The following is a 20,727-nucleotide window of genomic DNA, read 5'->3' as shown; positions in this document are numbered from 1 at the left end:
ATACAAAGTAGAATGTATATTCGCACTAAGGACAAACGCCCAGACATGCCCCGCCAAGCAGATTGGGGGCTAAACGTGTCAGCTCCTGTCAGCGTGTCGAAGACCTTTGTCAACAATAACATCTTTTCTTGGATCATGGTTCTATCGTATCCTGATTGATGGTTATCGGTATATGCCGAACCCAGAAACGATGTCCTCTTTTGCAGTCCCGGCAGATCCTTGGAAAGATGCCTTCGAAGCACTTGACCCGGAAGACCAAAAGCGACTAGACAAGCCCGACACGAGCCTCCTGAATATCCTTGAATCCGTACATAGATGCCTACCTTATCTAGTCATACCTCCGAAGCACTAACGGCCTCAGGTAAAAACTGACGCCGACTCTCGCAAAGAAATCTGCCGTCAAAAAGGATGGAAAGTCGGTGAGAACAAACACGGCGAGAAAGTGACTCTGCGCCACGCCCTGGAGAAAGTCTCCGTTTGGGTCAAGGAGACTATCAAGGTCGTTGATGTCGTTGTATCGATGGATAAGAGCGGCCAGGCGGCTTTGCCCTGGGCTGCGATTAAGTTTCTGATTTCGGTGATTTTTCTTCGTTCCTTTTCTGTATGTAGTCATGCTGATTCGTTGAAATAGATTGGAACCAACGATATCGCACTGTTCACTAGTATCACAGAAGCTGTCGAGACGATCGCCCGGCTTATTGCGCGGTATACCGTCTTTGAAAAGCTATACCTTCATGAGGATTGCGAGACTGTGCCGAAACTCCGCGAGTCGCTGCGAGAGCTATATGCTGGGATTTTGCGGTATCTCTCCAAAGCGAAGGAGTACTTCACCGGGAACTGCTTGAGTATGTACCTGCCTCGGGGATGGACGTGCACTGACCTGTTTGCAGAGAGATTTGGCCGAGGGCTGTTGGACATGCTGCGCAAAGAATATGATGAGCTGTGGTCCAAGATCAATGAGACAGAGGTGGAAAAATGGGCAAAATTGGTGGATGCCGAGTGTAAATCGCTCATTCTCCAATGCCGTGAACTGGCTAATGCTTTGCGCAGTAAATCGGAAAAGTGCGAAAAATGCGGGCGAACAGCATGATCAGTTGAAGGCGATATTGCATGACATGGAACAGCCGATCATGCAGATCACCGACCAACTTGCCGCTATCCAAGATAAACTCGATAGTGGGTACTCCCTTCTAGCATTTGCGCAAATGCTGATAGTCTCAGGCGAGGAGCGCATCAAAGTGTTCCATTGGATTTCTAGAATTGAGTACAAGAAGCATCACGAAGAGCTTTCAAAAGGTGTTCTGCCTGGCTCGGGTGAATGGTTGCTTCGTAGCCCCGAGTATATTAACTGGGGGCAATCAAGCGTGTCTTCCATTCTATGGCTTCATGGCATACGTAGGTTGCCTTTCCACGCAAAGACACATCATATGCTAACCTGTCACAGCCGGCTCTGGCAAGACAAAACTTGTGTGGGTCTACGAAACCATGAAGAGCGAATGCGTTAAGCTAACTGACCCTCGCAGTTCAACCGTCATCAACAGCATCCGGCAGCATTCTACCGCGCCGATCGCTTATTTCTACTGTAATCGGAGTAATGCCGAGGGCGAGAGGTCCATGCCGCGAGAGATTCTTCGCGCTATTCTAAGGCAGCTGGCGAGCAGCGACCCCGATGTGCCCATCAAAGAGCCGGTGGTCAAGGAATATGAATCCCGCAAGGCACATGCCGAGAAAGACGGGTCGAGCCTGAGGGAGTTAGCGATCGAGGACTGCACCAAATTGGTTCGAGAGATTACGAAGTCCAACTCTGCGACTATCATCATCGATGCCTTAGATGAGTGTGATCAGTTCTCCTGCTATGAGCTGTTAGACGCCCTTCACGAGATAGTAGCCGACTCCGAAGAAGTAGTCAAAGTCTTCGTCTCCAGTCGTGATGATGTTGACGTTATAGTAAGTGCAGGCACAGTCGTAATGCAGATCGCTAGCTGACGCTGACTTATATTAGGGGCAAAGTCTAGAAAACTGCGCCCACATCCCCATAAGTCCCAGCCAGAATGGTGGGGACATTCGCCGATTCATCGATACGGAACTGGACCGCTTGATCAAGAAACGGCTTCTACTCAGAGGCAAAGTTTCAAAAGACCTGCGGAAAAAAGTGACCAAGACATTGAACAAGGGAGCGCAAGGTATGTTCCGGTGGGTGGCCTTGTCGCTAGAGCTTTTGCAGCGCCAGAAATTCGAGCCAGACTTTCGAAATGTCCTCGGTCGTCTGCCACCAGCGCTATCGGGGCTGTATGACGAGATTTACAAGGGCATAGAAAGCTCCGGTGTTCACAGTCATAAAACTGCCGTGCGGACTTTGCAGTGGCTTCTTTGTGCCCAGCGGTTGCTGTCCGTCAGGGAATTGTTAGGTGCGATATCGATGGGCTTACCGGGACCATCAGATGAGCAGTCTAGCTCGATGCTATACTTGGGCCAAGATAGTGACTCGTCCTCGGAGTCTGACCCGGACTATGAGGCTTATTCGGCAACAGGGTCTGAAAATGAGATAGAAGATGGCGACTCTCCTGGCGTTGATGGGGTCAACGGTATTTCGGTCACAACAACTGATATCCTTCAACTCTGCCAGAATCTGGTAGTTGTTGATTCGCAACTAGGCGTGTTTCGATTCGCGCATCTATCAGTCCGTGAATATCTGCAAACGCGACCTGAGTTCACCGAAGGGGAATTACACTCCCTAGCCATGAAAGGATGCATGGATGTGTACATGACCGAGGCCAATATAAATCCCTCACATCAAGAGGCGCTCAAATCTTACGGCATGTTCTTCTGGCCGCTGCACTACAAGGCACTTGAGAACCTAGTGCTCGCCAGCAAGTACACATTAGAACAGCTGGAGCAATTCTTGCCTTTCTTCTTGCAAGGAGAGGAGATATCGCCCTCGTATGAGATGTGGGCTAGAGAAACCACATCTGAGTTTACTGTCGGCCAGCGGATCAATAGTCATCTACGACTAGACAGGGACAACCCTCTGGGTATTCAACTTGAGTACGCAGCATCTACACCTTCAACTCCGCTGAAAGCAGTGTGTGCCTTCGGTTTTGACCTCTTAGCCAAGAAAGTTGGTTCGCTTTCTGATTTCAACCCCGACGAAAGCCGTCTTCAATTGCCCCAGATTGCCGCGTCAGAAGGCCAGGATGAGATCTTGCACTGGTTGCTACAAAAAGGCGTCGAGGTGGACATACAGGACCACAACGGTGAAGTCCCGCTCTGCCGGGCGGCGTCTCGGGGGCATTTGACCACCGTCGTCCTGCTAGTAGAGCGAGGTGTGAATTTGGAACGCCGCGAGGAGCCTCAGCGCATGACGCCACTCATATATGCTGTGAAGAGCGGCCATCACGAAATAGTCAAATACCTTCTGCAGGCTGGAGCCGACGTGGAGGCCAAAGACAGGAGTGGCTGGACGCCACTTGTCTGGGCAACCTACCGGGGGGACAAGCCCATCGTCGACATCCTGCTCAAACATGGTGCTGAATTGGAAGCCAAACCAGAAACTGGATTTACGGCTCTTTTCCACGCCGTATTTGAAGAGGATGTAGAGATGATCTATCATCTACTCGATCACGGCGCCGACATCGAGGCCAACGACAGATTCGGCCGAACCCCACTATTTCAAGCACTACTGCGAGGACAGCAAGCCATGGTGGGATTGCTTCTCAACAAAGGGGCCGATACAGAAACACGTCCGGAGGATGGCTGGACACCACTAACGTGGGCGGCGATGCAGCCAAACGAGCCGATGGCCATGCTGCTTCTGCAAGCAGGGGCCGACATTGAGGCCAAGGAGGAGAACGGCTGGACGCCATTATTCCGCGCAATAAGCCAGGGCAACGAGGGCATGGTTGAGTTACTAGTCAAGCACGGTGCTGACGTCGACGCCAAAGATAAGGACGGCGAGACACCACGCTCATGGGCGCGAGTGATGTCAGAGTACGAGCTGGAGGAATTGCTCGACTGAATGGTGATTTTGCCTCCGATCCTTGTGTCCTTGAGATAAAGAAACCGCCGTGTTCAGCAACGGACAGTCAAAGTCTGCAGAACTGGCCCAAAAAAAGGCCTCGGAAATCCCCCGACACATAATGAACAGTAATCATGAGTAATGCAATTTGTGCTCGGAGTGATGTCGAACCCTGGAATTGGCCACCGGGGGAGAGTCCGCAAGAGGAATTGTGGATATAGAGCCCACTTTTCGCATTAATAATAGGACTGTGAAGAGGATCGCCGCAGGGAAGTGCCGCGGCGTTCAAAACCCCTGCAATTTTTCGCCAGACGTCGAGGCATTGATAGTGAAATCCAAAGTGAAGTTTACAGCGGAGTATACACGAAGCCTACTCAAGCCATCATCGCCATGTCTACCGACAGTGTTGACGTTTCGCCTTTGGGCCAGCCGTTGCCCTTGCCTTTCAGTAAGCGTACGGCGCCCAATCGCTTCTACAAGGCGGCCATGACCGAGCGCCTCTCTTCCTGGTCTCCCACGGACCTCGCGGCTCGCGGGGTGCCGAGTCGGGAGTTGATCAATCTCTACAAGTGCTGGGGTGAGAGCGGATACGGCATGATCTCGACAGGCAACGTCATGATCGCGTACGACCAGCTAGAGGCGGCCGGCAACCCCATCATCGACCTGGAGAACCCGTACCACGGCGAACGGTTCGAGGCCTTTCAGCAGTTGGCCACCGAGGCCAAGCGACACGGCAGTCTGATCGTCGCCCAAGTCAGCCATCCCGGCCGCCAGACGATCGAGCGCATCCAGCCCAACCCCGTGTCCGCCAGCGATGTGAAGCTTGCACCGATGATGGGCATGACTTTCGGCCAGCCGCATCCTGCCACCGTCGATGAGATCCAGGATATCATCCGCCGCTGGACATATGCCGCCGTGTACCTGCACAAGGCCGGCTACGACGGTATCCAGCTGCACGGCGCCCACGGTTATCTCCTTGCGCAGTTCTTGTCCAAGACTACCAACCACCGCACCGACCAGTACGGCGGCAGTCTGGAGAACCGTGCGCGACTCATTGTTGAAGTTGCCCAGTCCATCCGTCGCGAGCTTCCGTCGTCCACGGGATTCATTCTCGGTATCAAGATCAACTCGGTCGAGTTCCAGGCCGACGGGTTCACGGCGGAGGAGGCGCGCGACTTGTGTAAGATTCTGGAGGACAACGAGTTCGACTTTGTCGAGCTTTCTGGCGGCACGTACGAGGCCTCGGCGTTCGGACCTCGCCGCGAATCGACGTCGCAGCGCGAGTCCTTCTTCCTCAATTTTGCCTCGCTCATCACGCCGGCCCTGAACCAAACCAAGAGCTACATCACGGGCGGGCTTCGAACGGCGGCCGGTATGGTGGAAGCACTGGAAGCGGTGGACGGCGTTGGGATCGGGCGACCGGCTACTCAAGAACTGGACTTGCCACGAGCCATCCTGGCGGGCACGAAGTCGCGAGCGACCGAGCAGAAGTACGACCAGTATAACTTCGGACTGACGAGTGCGGTGGCAGGGGCGCAGATGAAGCAGGCAGGCAAGGGACAGGAGCCTATCGACATGAGCGACGAGAAAAATGTAACGGGATTCATGCAGCAGCTGAAGGGGTGGATGCAGGAGATGGCGGAGGACGCGACGAAGGAGATGAAGCTGTTCGGCTTCATGGATTTGGGGGCGACGGCCTGAGGCTGCGAGTCAGTCACGGGATCCTCGGCTGGATGCCTGAGGTGTATATACTAGCGAGAGTTAAGCGAGCCGCGGCCACTAGCGCCCACGTGACCCTCGAGTCTTTCTCATAAAAGGCGGCCGCCTTCTTCCTCCTTTCCACTTCTTTTCTTTTCTTCTCCAGCTCTCTTTGCCTTTTGGCTTAGATCAAGTGTAGTATCTGTTCTTTTCAGTTTAATCTCTGAAAGTGTTCTAAGGAACACAACATTGATTATTCTCATTTTTGGATCTCGTGGCTGGGCCTCTGTGCTTGCGCATGCCTGGCCACACAGTGTCATCGGGCTTACACTACCCTCGATCGACGCGACCTTTTCATCAATACGGTCGGCATGCCGGCGGGTTGGAGAAGAGTTAGCATTTTTTTCATTTTTCATCTTGCCTATCTGTTTGTTGTTACAACTTGCATTCACTCGCCTAGTGTCAGTTAATACAGGCCCTCTCACTGGTTCAGATGCACCTCGACCACCGGTCCCTCGTACACCTTCCTCGCTCGCACGACGTAATACGCCAGACTCAGAATAATCACTCCTACCGTTCCCACCACGCTGAAATTCATCGTCTGCACCGTCACCTCTTTCTCTGGCGGCCAGAAGCTGAAGAACACGGCGATGGTCATGTAGATGAGAGCGAACGTGTTGATCAAGATGCCCCAGATCCCTGGAAGGTGGAATGGGCCCCAGACAAGTCGCGCGCCCGCCGTGTTCACCATCGTCTCGTCTCCGGCCTTGGACTTGCTGATTCCTCCCGTGACGCGTCGGTAGAGAAGCAGCCCGGCGACTACCATGTACGACAAATACAGACCGGAGATGGACATGGACACCAGGGCGTTGAACGCGACGTCCGAGCCGATGTTGATGAGGGCCAGGAGGCAGGACACAACCGTCGTCAAGGCGACCGCGTACGTGGGGACGGAGGTGCGAGTCGTCACCTGGAGTGAGCAAAAAGGTCAGTCAGTCGTGTTTCGGCAATCGTGGACGATCTGAATCAGACCGTATCACAGAATCGTTGCTTTCTTACCTTGCTCCAGACTCGCCACCCCGGAATTCCTCGGTCGCGCGCGAATGACCAGAACTGCCGCGACGTCGACGCGAGCATACCGACCGATGTGCTGATACCCATGGATGTGATGATGGCTCCCATCGTGGCGGTGCCGGCCACCGAACCCGTCGCCTGCAAGAAGATTCCCATGAAAGGATATCCGGTGGGTGACTCCAGGGCCGCCTCGATATCTCCGAGACAGAAAAGCAGAGCGATGAGCATGCTGAAACCCAAGGTGCCGTTGATGGCAACGCTGAGCATGATGGATCGAGGAACCAAAACGGGGGCGTTGCTGATTTCCTCGGACATCTACACCACAGCCGACGTTAGAAGACACAATGAGACATGGCTACCATGGACAAAACGAGGGAGGGGTCATACGTGAACAGCGGCATCTCCTCCGGCAAAAGCAAATACGCAGCCAACCAGGCCGATGAAGAAGGACAATCCCTGCGTCGGCCATCCGCCAAGGTTCATGAACTCCGTGAACACCTCACGGGCCGTGCCGTGGTCCGCCATGTACGTCAGTGGGATCAGGATGGCAAAGAATCCCAGGATGTGCAAAACTAAAATCAGCCCCTCGAACCGGGGCAGCACTTTTCCTCCGATACTGTTGATGCCGACCGAGAACACCGACACGGCCCAGAACAGCAGCGTTCCGTGCCAGGATTGGGGCTCGTAGCTCGGGTTGGTCAGGACGATCAGCCCCTGGATCAGCGTGCCGCACAGGAAGCACGACGTCGCGTAGGTCGCTTGCCATCCGATCACCGTGAGCCAGCCCGTGAGATAGCTGAGAAGTTTCATGGCCGACGGGGGTGCCAGCATGGAGCACCAGTGGTATTGTCCGCCCGACGTGGGAGCCCTGGAGGCGTTAGCAATCGGTCTGCCTGCAACCGGATGCGCTCTTACATGGATGCCAGCTCTGATAACACGACAAATGTCGCTGCCACACCGGCCCAAACAAATATAAATCCATAGATCGCACCCGCTGGGCCGCCACTGAAATCCGGTTAGTATGCGACGAAGCTGACTCGGATGGGCAGCGGTGATCCTACTTCTGGAAGGCTTGCAGGAAAAGTCTGTTATGTCGGTCAGCAAAGAAGCCACATCAATAACGCGCCAGGGACATACACCGTAATTCCCTCCCAGGTGATCAATATCGTACAACTGAAGCCTAGCATGGACATCAATCCAAAATTCCGCTGCGCCGACGTCAGTTTGAATCGAAGCGTTTAGGTCGCGTAAGAAGTACTGACCTTCAGAACCGGACGTTTTCCCATCCGTGCCAGCTGAATGTCGTCCATCTCCTTGCTGGAAGGGTTTCCTTCGATCTCGCGCAGACTGGCGGGCGCCATATGCTTCAGTTCTTGCGACGACATGACGAAGACGCTGAATTGTAGGCCAACGACACCTAAGACTGAGTATCCAGAGAATGGATGGCTGCACGACGATGCGCCAGATAAATAGAAATGAAAAAGCAGCAGGGAGGCCAAAACAAAACTAACAGAAAAGGACCGAGGGCGAAAATTCATGCGCAACGGAGGGGACTACTACCAATCCCTGAAAGCCCAAGACTCTTCTAGACCAGGGTCATATTGAATCCGGTGGGCTCACCCAAGGAAATGCACTTCCACTTGGCTGTGCCGTCGGTTCATACCGGTTTCGCATGGAAATATTTAATTAGTCCACGACACCACCCCTGCTAGCCCTCCGTTGGTGAGGACATGGCATGCAGCCACTGCGCCGATGCGACATTAGCGACGGTGCAATGGACTAATTGGTGACCCCTCGGAGCAACATCCCCGTCGCTATTGTGTCCTCCTAGCGGTGGCAATTCATTGGAATGTAACAAGCAGGGGGGGTTAGAACCTAATCCGGAGAAGAAGTCATAGAAATCTCGGGCTTTCGCAGGTTGCACCAAGCAGTTTCGTTACTCCGTCCAATCCCTTCCACAATTCTATATAGCGCTCCCACGAACCGGATCCTTCAACCACCAAACAATGGGCCCACCGACCGCCGAGTGCCAATGATCGCCCATTATTCCATTATTGACGTTGCACTGCTAAGGAAGCTAATCATGCGTCTGGCTCGAGGCCAAGACGCTGGGCCCTTTTATAACGGAGGCCTTTCCATTCCTAGTGTCCCGGCCGCCCCCAAACCCTATACTAAACCGACCATCTGATTCTAATTTAGTGCCATCCAGGGTTCAAAAGTACCATTATAACTAAACACAATACCGAGTGAGAACTGAAGCTGACTATTGCGATTCGCCCCCTGAACTACGCGGCGCATCGGTCACCGTGAACGTGCGAACCTCTCGAATGATACGCGACTGACTCGTCTGGCTCTCGGCATCCCAGTCATATCCGGCTCCCGCGGTCGTCACCGTCGCTTGATGATGGCTGTCCTTCGCAGGCAGGGAAACTAGCTCGTGCACCTCGCTCCGATGCCGACTGCGACTGCCGAGCGTTGAAGCGCGCGAAGCCGATTGCGATCCATAGCCCTTCTGTGAGGTGCCGTATCGCGTCATGCCGTCGATGCGCATGCCCGTCGATCGCAAACTTTCCATGAACGGTTTGAATTGGGGCGAGCAGGCCGTGACGATGCTGAAGCACTGTGCCAGCTGCGTGGAGATGGCCACCGGCCACGTGTCCGAGGTAATATTGGTAGAATGCGCCGTCTGTCGTGCGTAAACGATTTGGCACAAGATGGCGACAATCACACTGGGGGCGTTAGCAGGGTGCTCTTCGAATATGGGTAATTCTGGATCCACGAACAAGATGCGCAGTGCGAACACGCTGGCCAGCGTCACTTTCTTCTTCACGTTGGTCTGAACGCGAGCTATCACTAGGACGGCTTGCACGACGATCGCCATCTCAGTCAGGATATTCGACACCCCAAGATAATCCCACCATACATCCTGCGACGCCCATCAGTTGAGTCCAGTTATTATCCATACCACAAGAGCATACCAATCGAAAACATTGCCCCTCCAAGTAGTCCCAGGTTCGAGGCGGCTTACACTGGAAGGCGGCCGTGATGATGCCCACCAGAGCCCACACAGAGGTCAAGCCTTGTAAACTGACGGCAAAACGTCGGTCGAAGGAAGCAGGCGTCAGGTCGCGGACGAAGCGAATCAGAGCTAATTTCGAAAAACACATGCTCGCGATGAACAGAATGTTGGCGGCATACTGTGCCTGATGATAGAACCAGTGCCCGTCAGTAAGACCCTGAACGGCTGCATGAGGGTCGGCCCACCTTCATTATATTCTGCATGCCGGAATCAGAAACCCTTTCGTAAGGCTCGCCGTATCCATTCGCCGTGGCCATGGAGACCGCGATCGATTGCGCTGCGCATGTTATCTGGATTTCGTTAGCCAGGGTGCTCGCGGGCTCGTCCTCCGCGACGGTTGTATGTATACCAGCGAGACGATGCTCAGATAATCGTCGGTGGTCAGTTTGCGGAAGATCCACCACTTGGTGCCCAGTCGAGTCAACACGCTGAGAGCGGCCGTGACCAGCAAATACCAGGTGAGGACATTGACCGCGGGCGTCCAGCTATCCGGCGAGAATCTACCCATGACGGACGGCACGGATAGAAGTTGACGGCCATGGAGAGTAGTTTACAGGGGAGGAACCGGTAATATGGCACCGGCACAGCTCTCGGGCATGCCATCTCCTTGGGAATTTACTGTGTACCGGCCAGATTCGAAATTCTCCCTCCCCTGTTCAAGGGAGCGCGCTCATTTGCCATGCCATGGATGGGACCTCGGCGAGATTAATCGAAAGGAAATGAGTCCAGGTCAAAGGACGAGCACGCTAGGCCGATGCGAGTACGGAGACCGCCCATAATAGACTCCCAGCCTACCAGGATGCAGGCCATCACAAGCCTCTTGGATCGTGGCAACGCCGACAGGATCAGAGGCCATCCTTTGATCGGTGGGACCTCGTGTTGGGCCGTGCCGCAAGGATCACAAACTTTGATTGTGCGCCGTCGGAATAATTTTTGCCTTAGCGTTATGTTGATGACCGAGTCTAGTCTAGACTACGGAGGCACTTGCACCACCCCGGAGGTGGCCTGGTACATAACCCCCTTGTCTAGCTCAGTCTGCTGGGTGGTGTTACAGACAGAAGGGCGTGGCACTTGTGGCACATAATTCACCAAGCCGAATGAAACCGAGACTGAGAGGTTTCACCAAATGCAGACTCTGGACCTTCGGCATTGGGCTCATTTCCCACCGCATCCAGCACCCGAGCTAGCGCATCGCTTCTTGTAATGATAGGTATCTCTGTGGTCCCGTGCACTGTGTTACTTAGTTTCCTTCCAATCTCTTTCATTGTATGCTTATTTATCTTCTTTTACGGATTTCACAGCCGTGCCCTTGGATACTGACGCCTTTCCACAGCGATCTTTTTCGGAAATTCTTTTGTCAGCTGATCTCGGTCAATTCGAAATCCTGTGAACGGTCACAAAGTCCATCACACTGAGCAAATTTGAATTGTAGGCAGTGGAGTCAAAGACAGAGAGATGGTCACTGGTCACGTGAATGGTCAGCCCTTGGCGGCTTCAGATCCTGCTTTATCCCGGGTTCCTTCAGGTCAATCTCATAGACGAATGGGCAGGTCTGGACAAAGATGATCTCTCTATGCCTATGGCCCTCCCTGTCTGGTAAAATAGAACTGGGCGGAGATTATGGGGATAACGTCCGCCCAAATGAGGATATTATATATCGGTTGGCCGACTGCCCGCTACTCCAACGCGACGAGGCACTCTCAGTACTAAACGATGGGAACTTGGATTTCGAACACCGAACTCCAAGTCTACTATCCAAACTGTCAATATGAATAGACTGCTACATATAGTCAGTGACAAGTGACTGCAAAGGCCTGGGAGAGCCGGTTGATAGTTCTGCCGCATGCTAATCATGACTGTTTCTTGAATAGGAGTCATGACGCGCGCGGCGGGACATCCCGAGGCCGATCCCTTCCCGGCTTAACCGCGTTGGGCCAAAAGCGAACATCGCGATGAACAGCCAACACTTGGCATCAATCATTCATCGCTTCTACCTAGCGAATACGAGCTTTCTGAGTCACCCTCGCTAACCTCTTCGGGCTCCCTCGTGATCCATGTCTCGTCGAATAAATATCTATGGCCCCCGACAGCCACCCGGAGCAATCCAGGCTCCCATTTACCTCGCCGTCAGCCATCAGATAAGATCATGAATTCGTCCGGGCCACCGGAAGGGGAGGAGACTCACGATCAGGTCGGGAAAGAGGAGCAGGAAGAGCCCGCAAAGGGTCCTCCGCTCGCCAACTATGGGGTGGGTATCGATCCGAACATGCACGGGGCACGCCGCTCTCGCTGACGGAGACAGAGGATCCTGTCCTACGGAGCTCGACGAGGTGGCATCTTCGCCATGGTAGCCGGTTTGATATGTGCCATGGGCTCAGGCGTGGTAAGTGCGTCCATCTCCAGGCAGGATGGCCAACGCTGATTCTCTAGGCTCTTCCCCTGATGAACATCGTGTTTGGCGAACTCGTGGGGGATTTTAACGAGTACTTCGTCGATGGCAATCAAATGAGCGAGGACAGTTTCAAGTCCACGGTCGACAAAAACAGTCTCTACATCTTCTACCTGTTTATCGGGAAATTTGTCCTGACCTACATAGCCATGGTAGTCCGGTCCGCCCGACCATGACGATCTCTACTTACCTATGAGCGCATCTAGTTTTGTTTCCGGTTCATTAGTCTCCAGGCCTCGGCCACCTTGCGCTTGGAGTATACCACCTCCCTGTTCTCGCAGCCCTTGAGCGTTCTGGACGACATCTCCTCCGGCACCGTCACGCACGCTATCACCTCGCTGTCCAACCAGATCCAGCAGAGCATCTCGGACCGACTGGCCACGCTGTTCCAGGCAATAGCCCTTCTCATCGCGGCCTACGCCATCGCCTTCCGCTATTCCTGGGCCCTCACTCTCGTCGTCAGCTCAGCCATTCTTTTCGTCATCCTCGGTTTCAGCATAACCGTCCCCTTCATCATCAAGGCGCAGGCTCATGTGGATCAAGCCGAAGCAAAGCATGCCTCCATCGCGGCCGACGTGATGAGCTCCATTCGGACCGTGCTATCCCTCAGTGCCGAAAAACCGCTGGCTAAGAAATATTCTTCCTGGATTGCTGAGGCGCGGAAACGGGGGACCCGTCTGACTTTGGTCACTGGCATTCACCTGGGGCTGCTGATGCTTGCCCTGTATTCCAGTTACGCTCTTGCCTTCTGGTTCGGCCTGAAGCTGTTTCGCGAAGGCCACATTGACAACATCAACACGGTGATCACGTAGGTTATGCCGACAACTCACGTTGTCAGCACCAGGGCTAATCCCTACCAGGGTTTTCTTCTCGGTTCTGATCGTCGTCTCGATTATCGGGAACATCGCAAGCCCGATCATGGTGATCGGAAAAGCGACAAGTGCCTCCGGTCCTTTCTTCGACATGATCAACGCCCAACAGCCGTCGACCGAAGGACGGCGAGACCCAGATGTCTCCAGTCACGCAGATATCGTCTTTCGGGATGTCACCTTCGCCTACCCATCGCGCCCCGGAGTCCAGGTTCTCAAAGACTTCTCTGCTCGCTTTGAACGTGGCAAAACCACGGCCTTGGTTGGTCCCTCGGGGTCGGGAAAAAGTACCGTGGTCGGCTTGATCGAGAGATGGTATCAAGTCCAGACATCGACCGGTGGTGACGAGGTAGATGGCAGTCGCGGCGAGATCGAGGTGGACGGCCACAACGTGAACGATCTGGACCTCCGCTGGTGGAGAAGGCAGATTGGACTGGTCCAGCAGGAGCCCTTCCTTTTCAACGACACCGTCTTCAACAACGTCGCGTTTGGATTGATTGGGTCTCGATGGGAGAATGCCGAGGAGGACGTGAAGAAGGAGCTGATCACCCAGGCCTGTGTCGAAGTGTTCGCGGACGAATTCATCCAGCGATTGCCTTTGGTAATTGAGCCCACCAAACCTACGCGAAATCGGACGAAACTGACTAACATTCCAAGGGATACGAAACACTGGTCGGCGAGGGGGGAATCACCTTGAGTGGTGGACAGCGCCAACGTCTTGCCATCGCCCGCAGTATCGTTAGCCAACCGCCTATCCTGATCCTCGACGAAGCGACTAGCTCGATTGATGTTCGCGGGGAGAAGATAGTGCAAGCTGCTCTGGACCGCGTCTCGAAAGATCGTACCACGATCATGATCGCCCATCGTTTGTCGACCGTGAAACGTGCGGATCGAATCATTGTTATGAAGGACGGGACAAAGATGGAGGAAGGGTCCCATCCGGAACTGCTGGCCCAAGACGGAATCTATCGTAGCTTGGTTCACGCACAGCAGCTGGGCATGCTGACACTCGACTCCGACGAGCAAGACGATTTGCCTGCGACCATGACCCCCGATCTCAAACCGGCTGCTTCGGTCGTTCCGGATACGAAGGAAGAGGCAGAGGAACAGTCCCCGGAGAAGCGGAAGAAGATGCCAGGTCTGAGGAGCTTTCTGGCAGTTGGATCAGAGCAGCGAGCCTATTGGCCGCTCTATATTCTGGTTTTAGTTGCAGCAATGGCAGCAGGATGTATGCCGATCTACTACCTTAACACTCTGATCTCGCTGATTATTGTTAGCCGGCTTCGCACTCCAAAGCTGGCTTTTCGCACGCCTTGTCGAGGTCTTTCAATTCACAGGAAAGAAGCTGGTCGATGCCGCGAACTTCTGGGCTCTGATGTTCTTCATCCTGGCCCTGGCCATGTCGGGGTTCTATTTTCTTCTTGGAGTCGGCGCCAACTCCATCTCCGTGGTAGGTTCTCTCCGGGTCTGAGCTACGATCCAGCTGATCGTGTTAGAACATCGCGTCTATATACCGCACGGAGTATTTTGTCAGCATGCTTGCCAAACCGGTTTCCTGGTATGACAGCGACGAAAACGCGTCGGGATCGTTGATATCTCGTCTGTCAACAGACCCCAAACAACTGCAGGAGCTGTTTGGCATCAATGGCATCTTCCCGCTGGTTTCGATCTTCAACGTCATAGGGTGCATAGCCATCTCATTCGCTTTCGGTCCTAAGTTGGCAGCCGTGGCATTTTTCGCTGCTCTGCCCTTCTTGTTCCTGGCCGCGTATTCACGCATCCGCTACGAAATGAAGTTCGAGGAGCTGAATGCTGCGGTCTACGAGGATAGCTCTCGTTTCGCCACCGAGGCCATCCGTGCTTTCCGGACTGTCAGCGCGCTGACTATGGAAGAATCGATCATTAAGCGGTACTCTGGCATGCTCAACCTGCAAAGACGGAAGGCGATGCGAAAAGCGATCTACTCCACCCTCGTCTTTTCGTTCTCCGACAGCGTGGAGCTGGCTGTCATGGCATTGACATTCTGGTACGGAGGTCAGTTACTCGCGTCTCGGGAATATGACATCGTCACCTTCTTTGTCGTGTATATTGCCATTATCCAGGGAGGCCAAACCGCCGGCCAATTTTTCAGCTTTGGGCCCAACATGGCGCAGGCCTCGGCCTCGGCGAACCGTATTCTGGGCTGTCGCCCGCCGCTGCCTAGCGAAGGTCAACTCTCTAAGGAGCCATTGTCATTGACTAACGGTGAGTTCCGCGCCGACATCGAATTCAAAAACGTGACTTTTCAATATCAATCGCGGGTAACGCCCACCTTCATGAATCTTAGTCTGAGTATTGGGTCTGGGCAGTTTGTGGCCTTTGTCGGGCCCTCCGGCTGCGGAAAGTCCACCATGATCTCCTTACTCGAACGATTCTACGATGCTACCCGCGGAACCGTCGAATTCGGTGGGCGAGATGTTTGCTCTATTGAGCTTTCCTCGTATCGAAAGTCCCTCTCCTTGGTCAGTCAGGAGCCGAAACTCTTCGACGGCTCAATCCGTGACAACCTCATCCTTGGGCTGGACCACCCGGAAGAGACGATCGAGGCCGATATGATCCAGGCCTGTCGAGACGCGGAGATCCACGATTTCATTACCTCCCTGCCGGAAGGATATTCTACCGAACTCGGCGTCAATGCCCAAACGGCCCTCAGTGGTGGACAGAAACAACGATTGTGCATTGCTCGTGCCCTGATGCGCAAGCCTCTGCTCCTTCTGCTCGACGAAGCCACCTCCAGTCTTGATTCACAGTCTGAACGCTTAGTACAAGACGCGATGGAGCGCTTGGCCGGTAAACGCAGTATGACGATCATTGCTGTAGCCCACCGGCTGGCAACGATCCAGAAGGCGGATGTGATCTTCGTCTTTGGCGAGGAAGAGAACGGAAAGGGATCGCGCATTGTGGAAAGAGGATCTCATGCTGATCTGCTGCGTCGGAAGGGTGCATATTGGCAAATGGTAAGAAAACCTTTCTTCTCCTGGCACCATTGCAGTGAACGGTCTTGCTAACTAACGGCATTTAGTGTCAAGCACAAGCGCTGGATCAATAGGGCCTTGAGGACCTATCACCACGAGTTAACGAACCATGTAACGCACAGCATCTCATACCATCTCCTCTTCTCGGATTTTGTACATTAGATAGAAACAGATCTCCTCTTACGCAATCTTTCAGGCTCAAAAAGAAATGATTCCCGCGAATATAGAAGCCGTTTATGTACGATAGCTACGCGTCTCAGCTCAATGAAAATAGAAAAAGAGTCGTTGCTTCTCAAATCGGCCGTTAATCATTCTTAGTCTTTGAAGATTGTCCCCGTTCCCACCAAAATGAACTCCGTCTTGAATACACAGGAATGACTAGAGATAAGGATGGAAGAAAGAAAGAGAGAAAAAGTTGAACAAATAGTTCACACCGTCAGCGTCTCCTCCAGCAGCTCAGAATTACTGCCCAGATATCTTACCTGTGCCTGTCTGCCATCGCCAAAGCTATTGGCGATAGTCGTGATGCGCGCGCGAACGGGCAAATCCGCCGGTTCGTATGTCACACCCTCAGGAACCATTGCCGAACGTTCTTCGATCCTAGCAACTTTGGAGGCTAGCTCGGCGAACAGAAACGAGTCCCACAGGCCTTCGCGACGTCGGCTCCGCCTCATCAAGTCGATGGCGCGGTATCGGGTCTTTGAGTCGCGACAAGCTGTGGCCACAATCCACAGCGGCGGTAGTATGCCCTGTGATACGGAAAAGGTGCAGGGAGGGGGGAGGTCCTGCGTATGCAGTATGTGTTGGTAGGGAGAAAGTGTCGACTCCGGCGGCGAGAGCGATGCAAAGCTGGCATCTGCAGTTGGCGATGGGCATATCTTGCGCGTCTCTGGCGACTCTACGAGCATATTCATGACCTCTTCGGCCAGGTCCACCACCATTGCCAGTTCTGGCGTGAATCGGTCCCAGCTAGTTTCCACCAACGGCAGCTCCATCTGCAACACGACGCTCACCAGCGTGTTCCACATCTTGAGATTTGTGGCCAGTCGTCGGCTGGTGGAATCCATGGCCTCGAGGGGGTGGTACTCCAGGTATTTATTCAGCGCCGCAGACCAGCCATGCATCTCACTTTGGGCTCCAGCGTACTCAACAATGTCTGACTCGGAAATTTCGGTTAGTTCCCCGACTTTAGCAATGTCCGCATCGGCCGCCGGCGTTGATTTACTGATTAATCGTAGTAGTCGGTTGTAAACGAGGCCAAAGTTCTCGTCAAGCTCTTCCAGAGTGTAGGCCCCGTGAGAAGAGTCAATAAGGGGTAAACCGGACGGCTTGAGCGCGGAGGGATGCAGCTGGTCGGACACGGTGAGCTCGTCGTCCAACTCGAGCATTTGACTTTCCAAGTAGATAAACAACGACCGGATAACGTCTGCGGGGAGGTTGAGCTTCCTTTGCATCGCCTGACTTTGGGCTTCTTGTTGCTTCATGATGCGCAATCCCGACGTGACATGTCGTAGAGCCACGCGGAAATGACCCTGTAGACTCTCAAAGCAGTAGAACAAAATGCACATGGTCAGAATCACGTCCACCGAGCCATTCGTCGTGCCCTTGGACATCTGTGCTAAGCCGTGTCGAATCGCGGTATTGTACTGACGCAGAGCTAGCTGGGTTCCTTGCATGCGCACGTCGGGGTACCGAGTCTGCTCGAATAGAAACATGCGATGCAGCGACCCTAAAGCCATAGCTGCCACTCGAACACTGGAGTCATGGTACGCCGAGCGAAGCAAGAACGCCCCTGCTTTGACACCGAAGCAAGACGTGGTTTGCCGGTGGAAGAATTCTAAGGACTGGTACTCGTCCGCACGGAGAGGTTGGTCCCAGGAGGGGAACACGCTCATCTGAACGGGGCGATCCACCATGGGGGTATGATGTATGATGCGGATCTCATTATTCCTACTGGTCACTCGCTGCTGGCCAGAATTAGACAACTGCGATGGCGGCGATGGTGCGTAGCCGTCGCAGTTACGGCCAGTCGAACGGCATCTCCAGCAGCTGGGCTTCTCTTCGTCGCATTTTACTCGTCGAATCCTGCGAACGCCCGGTTATTCCTGAGCCCCAATCAAGGTTAAACAGTCGAAGCAGGAAGAAAAAGAAAAGAGTAAGAAACGACAACGGTGGAGACTGACTTGCAAGTAATGCACCCGGTTCGTGATCTGATCCGCACGCTCGGGTTGGTTCGTGCCATGTCTGTTTTATTTTCTTTCTAAAACCGTCGTATTCCGTGCGCCGAGCCAAAGGTATCATGTCACCGAGAGACCTGAAAATCCTCAGATCGGGGGTACGGGGAGGATGAGACCAGCTGGCTGCCTAGCGGACGATGCCTCTATACTCGACTCGGTTGGCGTCCCCGAATCGGCCATTCACCACGTCGTCTGCGCTCTCCACCTTGGGGGCCAAAGACCGTTCCAACTTTAGTTTATTTAAGCCTTCAGATTTCGGGAGAAGGCTTCTGCGAATTGCACATTGGCTCGCTCGCCTCCTCGAACACTTCTAACTTGAACTGGTTAGGGCGAAGAGGAAATCTGGCTGGCAGGACTGGCGGTAGGGTCTGTGAAGGATTGACCCTGGGATTTAGAATTCGATCCTGCAAGGCTCATCATAATGCTCAACACATGGGAATTACCTAGTATGGGCAATAGTGTTATTTATCTTTCGCGGAGCCAAATTCTCAACAAGCCACAAAGGGTAATACGAAGTTCTTTTTTTATCTCATTAAGTTTCTGCCTGAAGCACACTTAGACCTGTAGATTTGAACATTGATAGCAGAGATGGAGTCAGAGAGACATGATATAAAAGCCAGAGATCGTGATCGTGCAAATTAATCCATACTTGTCATCATCATCGACGCAACCCAGCTCTGACAGAAGCTAGGTCCGTCTTCTGGATTGTCTACAGCTTCTCTTTACAACCTCTCTATTTCCCCATAAACCTCGTCATGAGTACCACCACGCTTTCGCCAGCGACAGCCAGCCCCACCAGCACCACCATTCCAACTTGCACAACGCCCAAACCAGGGGAAAACGGCTACCTGCCCCCGGAGGCATGCGATGTGATTCTCTACTATGTACCGTCTTTTGGCGCTGCTGTCCTCTTTTGCGTTCTCTATGGTTTATTGATGATCGCGCATGGCGTGCAAGGGGTCATTTATAAGAAGGTATGGTTCTGATGTCCAGGATTGGAGCTCCGCTCTAACAAAAGGTGGCAGAGGTATACGTGGGTCATTGTGATGGGTGCACTATGGGAATTGCTGGCCTTTATATTTCGATCGCTTCAAACGCGCCAACAGAATGAAGAACGCTGGGACACTGCATATACCATTCTATTCCTTCTGGCCCCCCTCTGTGCGTCTTACCGTCCCTTGAGCAACCGTAGACATCTAGGCTAATGACCAGCCCTATAGGGATTAACGCATTCCTCTACATGACGATCGGTCGCTTGATTTACTTCTTCATCCCCGACAAGCGTCTCGCCGGAATCACCGCAAAGCGATACGGGCAGTTGTTCGTCTGGTTGGACATTGTCGCATTTCTCGTTCAGGCCGTTGGGGCTGTTATGACCACTGACACGCAAGCCACCAATGCCGAGGTTATGCGCGGCGTGCACATCTACATGGGCGGAATTGGCTTGCAGGAGCTCTTCATTCTCATCTTCAGCGGCCTGGCAGTCCATCTGCATCGACGCATGATCTCCATGGAGCGCATGGGACAGCTGGATGAAGAGAAGTTGCATGAAGGAAAGATGCCGTGGCGGTGGCTGTTCTACGCCATGTACGCGGCCCTCTTTATGATCACCGTGAGTACTCCACAGGAGCGAGCTGAAATGATATAAACGCAGATTCAACTTTCTGACTGGGTATGCCATTTAGATTCGCATTGTCTTCCGTCTCGCCCAATACGCCGACGGCACCAACCCCAAGAACCCCGTCTTGACACACGAGTGGTACGAATACGTCTGGGACGCCTTGCCAATGTTTATCGCTATCGGGCTCCTAAACATCTTTCACCCCGGGCGCGTGTTGCAGGGACCGGACTCGGAGTTTCCTAAACTGAGCCGCAAGGAGAAGAAGCAAATGAAACGAGACAAAAAGGAGGCAAAAAAGGCGTTGGAGGAGTTCAATTCCAGGGCGAGGCTAGCAGGTGGCATCGAGTTCGAGCAGCTGAGGAGACAGGAAGAAGGGGACATGGGCCTTTCGGGTGGAAGCTTTGCGCCGATAAATTCTCATTCGCGATGATTGACGACTGCCATAGAATACTGGTTGTATTACGATGTTATGCTTCCTTGTCCATAGCGTTGCAATAGGTAGATATAGTTTAGACTTCGTGTGAACCATTGAAAGAGTTACTGGAGATAGTAAATTATAGTCATTCATAAGGAAAAGTAAGTAGCTTTGGATTGATTATCTCACAGCAGATCTATTTCAACAAAGGGACTAGCATAACCGTGAAACTTTCGACTGAGAAGATATATAGAAG

General features: G+C 53.4%; 8 protein-coding genes across 8 annotated transcripts; 4 read left to right on the top strand and 4 right to left on the bottom strand.

Moving 5' to 3' along the window:
* Window positions 1-190: 190 nt before the first annotated feature.
* LDX57_000040 (ankyrin repeat domain-containing protein) lies at window positions 191-4,015 on the top strand (the record flags this gene model as incomplete). The annotated part of the gene is made up of 8 exons (XM_046081684.1): window positions 191-307; window positions 362-577; window positions 632-845; window positions 891-1,001; window positions 1,051-1,176; window positions 1,222-1,395; window positions 1,445-1,947; window positions 2,003-4,015. 8 exons carry the CDS (start codon window positions 191-193, stop codon window positions 4,013-4,015), a joined length of 3,474 nt encoding a protein of 1,157 aa, XP_045937640.1.
* A 390-nt stretch (window positions 4,016-4,405) lies between these two features.
* On the top strand, window positions 4,406-5,716 carry LDX57_000039 (NADH:flavin oxidoreductase/NADH oxidase family protein; the record flags this gene model as incomplete). The annotated part of the gene is made up of 1 exon (XM_046081683.1): window positions 4,406-5,716. One exon carries the CDS (start codon window positions 4,406-4,408, stop codon window positions 5,714-5,716), a length of 1,311 nt encoding a protein of 436 aa, XP_045937639.1.
* Window positions 5,717-6,194: 478 nt separating this feature from the next.
* Window positions 6,195-8,172, bottom strand: LDX57_000038 (uncharacterized protein; the record flags this gene model as incomplete). The annotated part of the gene is made up of 7 exons (XM_046081682.1): window positions 6,195-6,683; window positions 6,773-7,102; window positions 7,175-7,655; window positions 7,703-7,792; window positions 7,849-7,872; window positions 7,925-7,995; window positions 8,050-8,172. 7 exons carry the CDS (start codon window positions 8,170-8,172, stop codon window positions 6,195-6,197), a joined length of 1,608 nt encoding a protein of 535 aa, XP_045937638.1.
* An 878-nt stretch (window positions 8,173-9,050) lies between these two features.
* LDX57_000037 (uncharacterized protein) lies at window positions 9,051-10,123 on the bottom strand (the record flags this gene model as incomplete). Its single annotated transcript, XM_046081681.1, has 3 exons — window positions 9,051-9,713; window positions 9,766-9,990; window positions 10,052-10,123. 3 exons carry the CDS (start codon window positions 10,121-10,123, stop codon window positions 9,051-9,053), a joined length of 960 nt encoding a protein of 319 aa, XP_045937637.1.
* A 29-nt stretch (window positions 10,124-10,152) lies between these two features.
* LDX57_000036 (uncharacterized protein) lies at window positions 10,153-10,374 on the bottom strand (the record flags this gene model as incomplete). Its single annotated transcript, XM_046081680.1, has 1 exon — window positions 10,153-10,374. One exon carries the CDS (start codon window positions 10,372-10,374, stop codon window positions 10,153-10,155), a length of 222 nt encoding a protein of 73 aa, XP_045937636.1.
* A 1,638-nt stretch (window positions 10,375-12,012) lies between these two features.
* LDX57_000035 (ABC transporter ATP-binding protein) lies at window positions 12,013-16,272 on the top strand (the record flags this gene model as incomplete). Its single annotated transcript, XM_046081679.1, has 9 exons — window positions 12,013-12,114; window positions 12,169-12,249; window positions 12,297-12,467; window positions 12,522-13,123; window positions 13,176-13,785; window positions 13,842-14,412; window positions 14,462-14,634; window positions 14,681-16,180; window positions 16,246-16,272. The coding sequence occupies 9 exons, from the start codon at window positions 12,013-12,015 to the stop codon at window positions 16,270-16,272; spliced, it is 3,837 nt and encodes a 1,278-aa protein (XP_045937635.1).
* Window positions 16,273-16,626: 354 nt separating this feature from the next.
* Window positions 16,627-18,114, bottom strand: LDX57_000034 (uncharacterized protein; the record flags this gene model as incomplete). Its single annotated transcript, XM_046081678.1, has 1 exon — window positions 16,627-18,114. The coding sequence occupies one exon, from the start codon at window positions 18,112-18,114 to the stop codon at window positions 16,627-16,629; it is 1,488 nt and encodes a 495-aa protein (XP_045937634.1).
* A 973-nt stretch (window positions 18,115-19,087) lies between these two features.
* Window positions 19,088-20,486, top strand: LDX57_000033 (RTA1 domain-containing protein; the record flags this gene model as incomplete). The annotated part of the gene is made up of 4 exons (XM_046081677.1): window positions 19,088-19,409; window positions 19,461-19,596; window positions 19,656-20,047; window positions 20,121-20,486. Exons 1-4 carry the CDS (start codon window positions 19,191-19,193, stop codon window positions 20,484-20,486), a joined length of 1,113 nt encoding a protein of 370 aa, XP_045937633.1. The 5' UTR covers window positions 19,088-19,190.
* Between the last annotated feature and the right edge of the window lie 241 nt (window positions 20,487-20,727).

The sequence above is a fragment of the Aspergillus melleus genome (assembly GCF_016097325.1).
Source record: "Aspergillus melleus strain CBS 546.65 chromosome Unknown contig1, whole genome shotgun sequence".
In the NCBI taxonomy this organism is placed as follows: Eukaryota; Fungi; Ascomycota; class Eurotiomycetes; order Eurotiales; family Aspergillaceae; genus Aspergillus; species Aspergillus melleus.
Note: the sequence above shows the minus strand (reverse complement) of the source record. Positions and strands in the feature narration are given on the sequence as shown.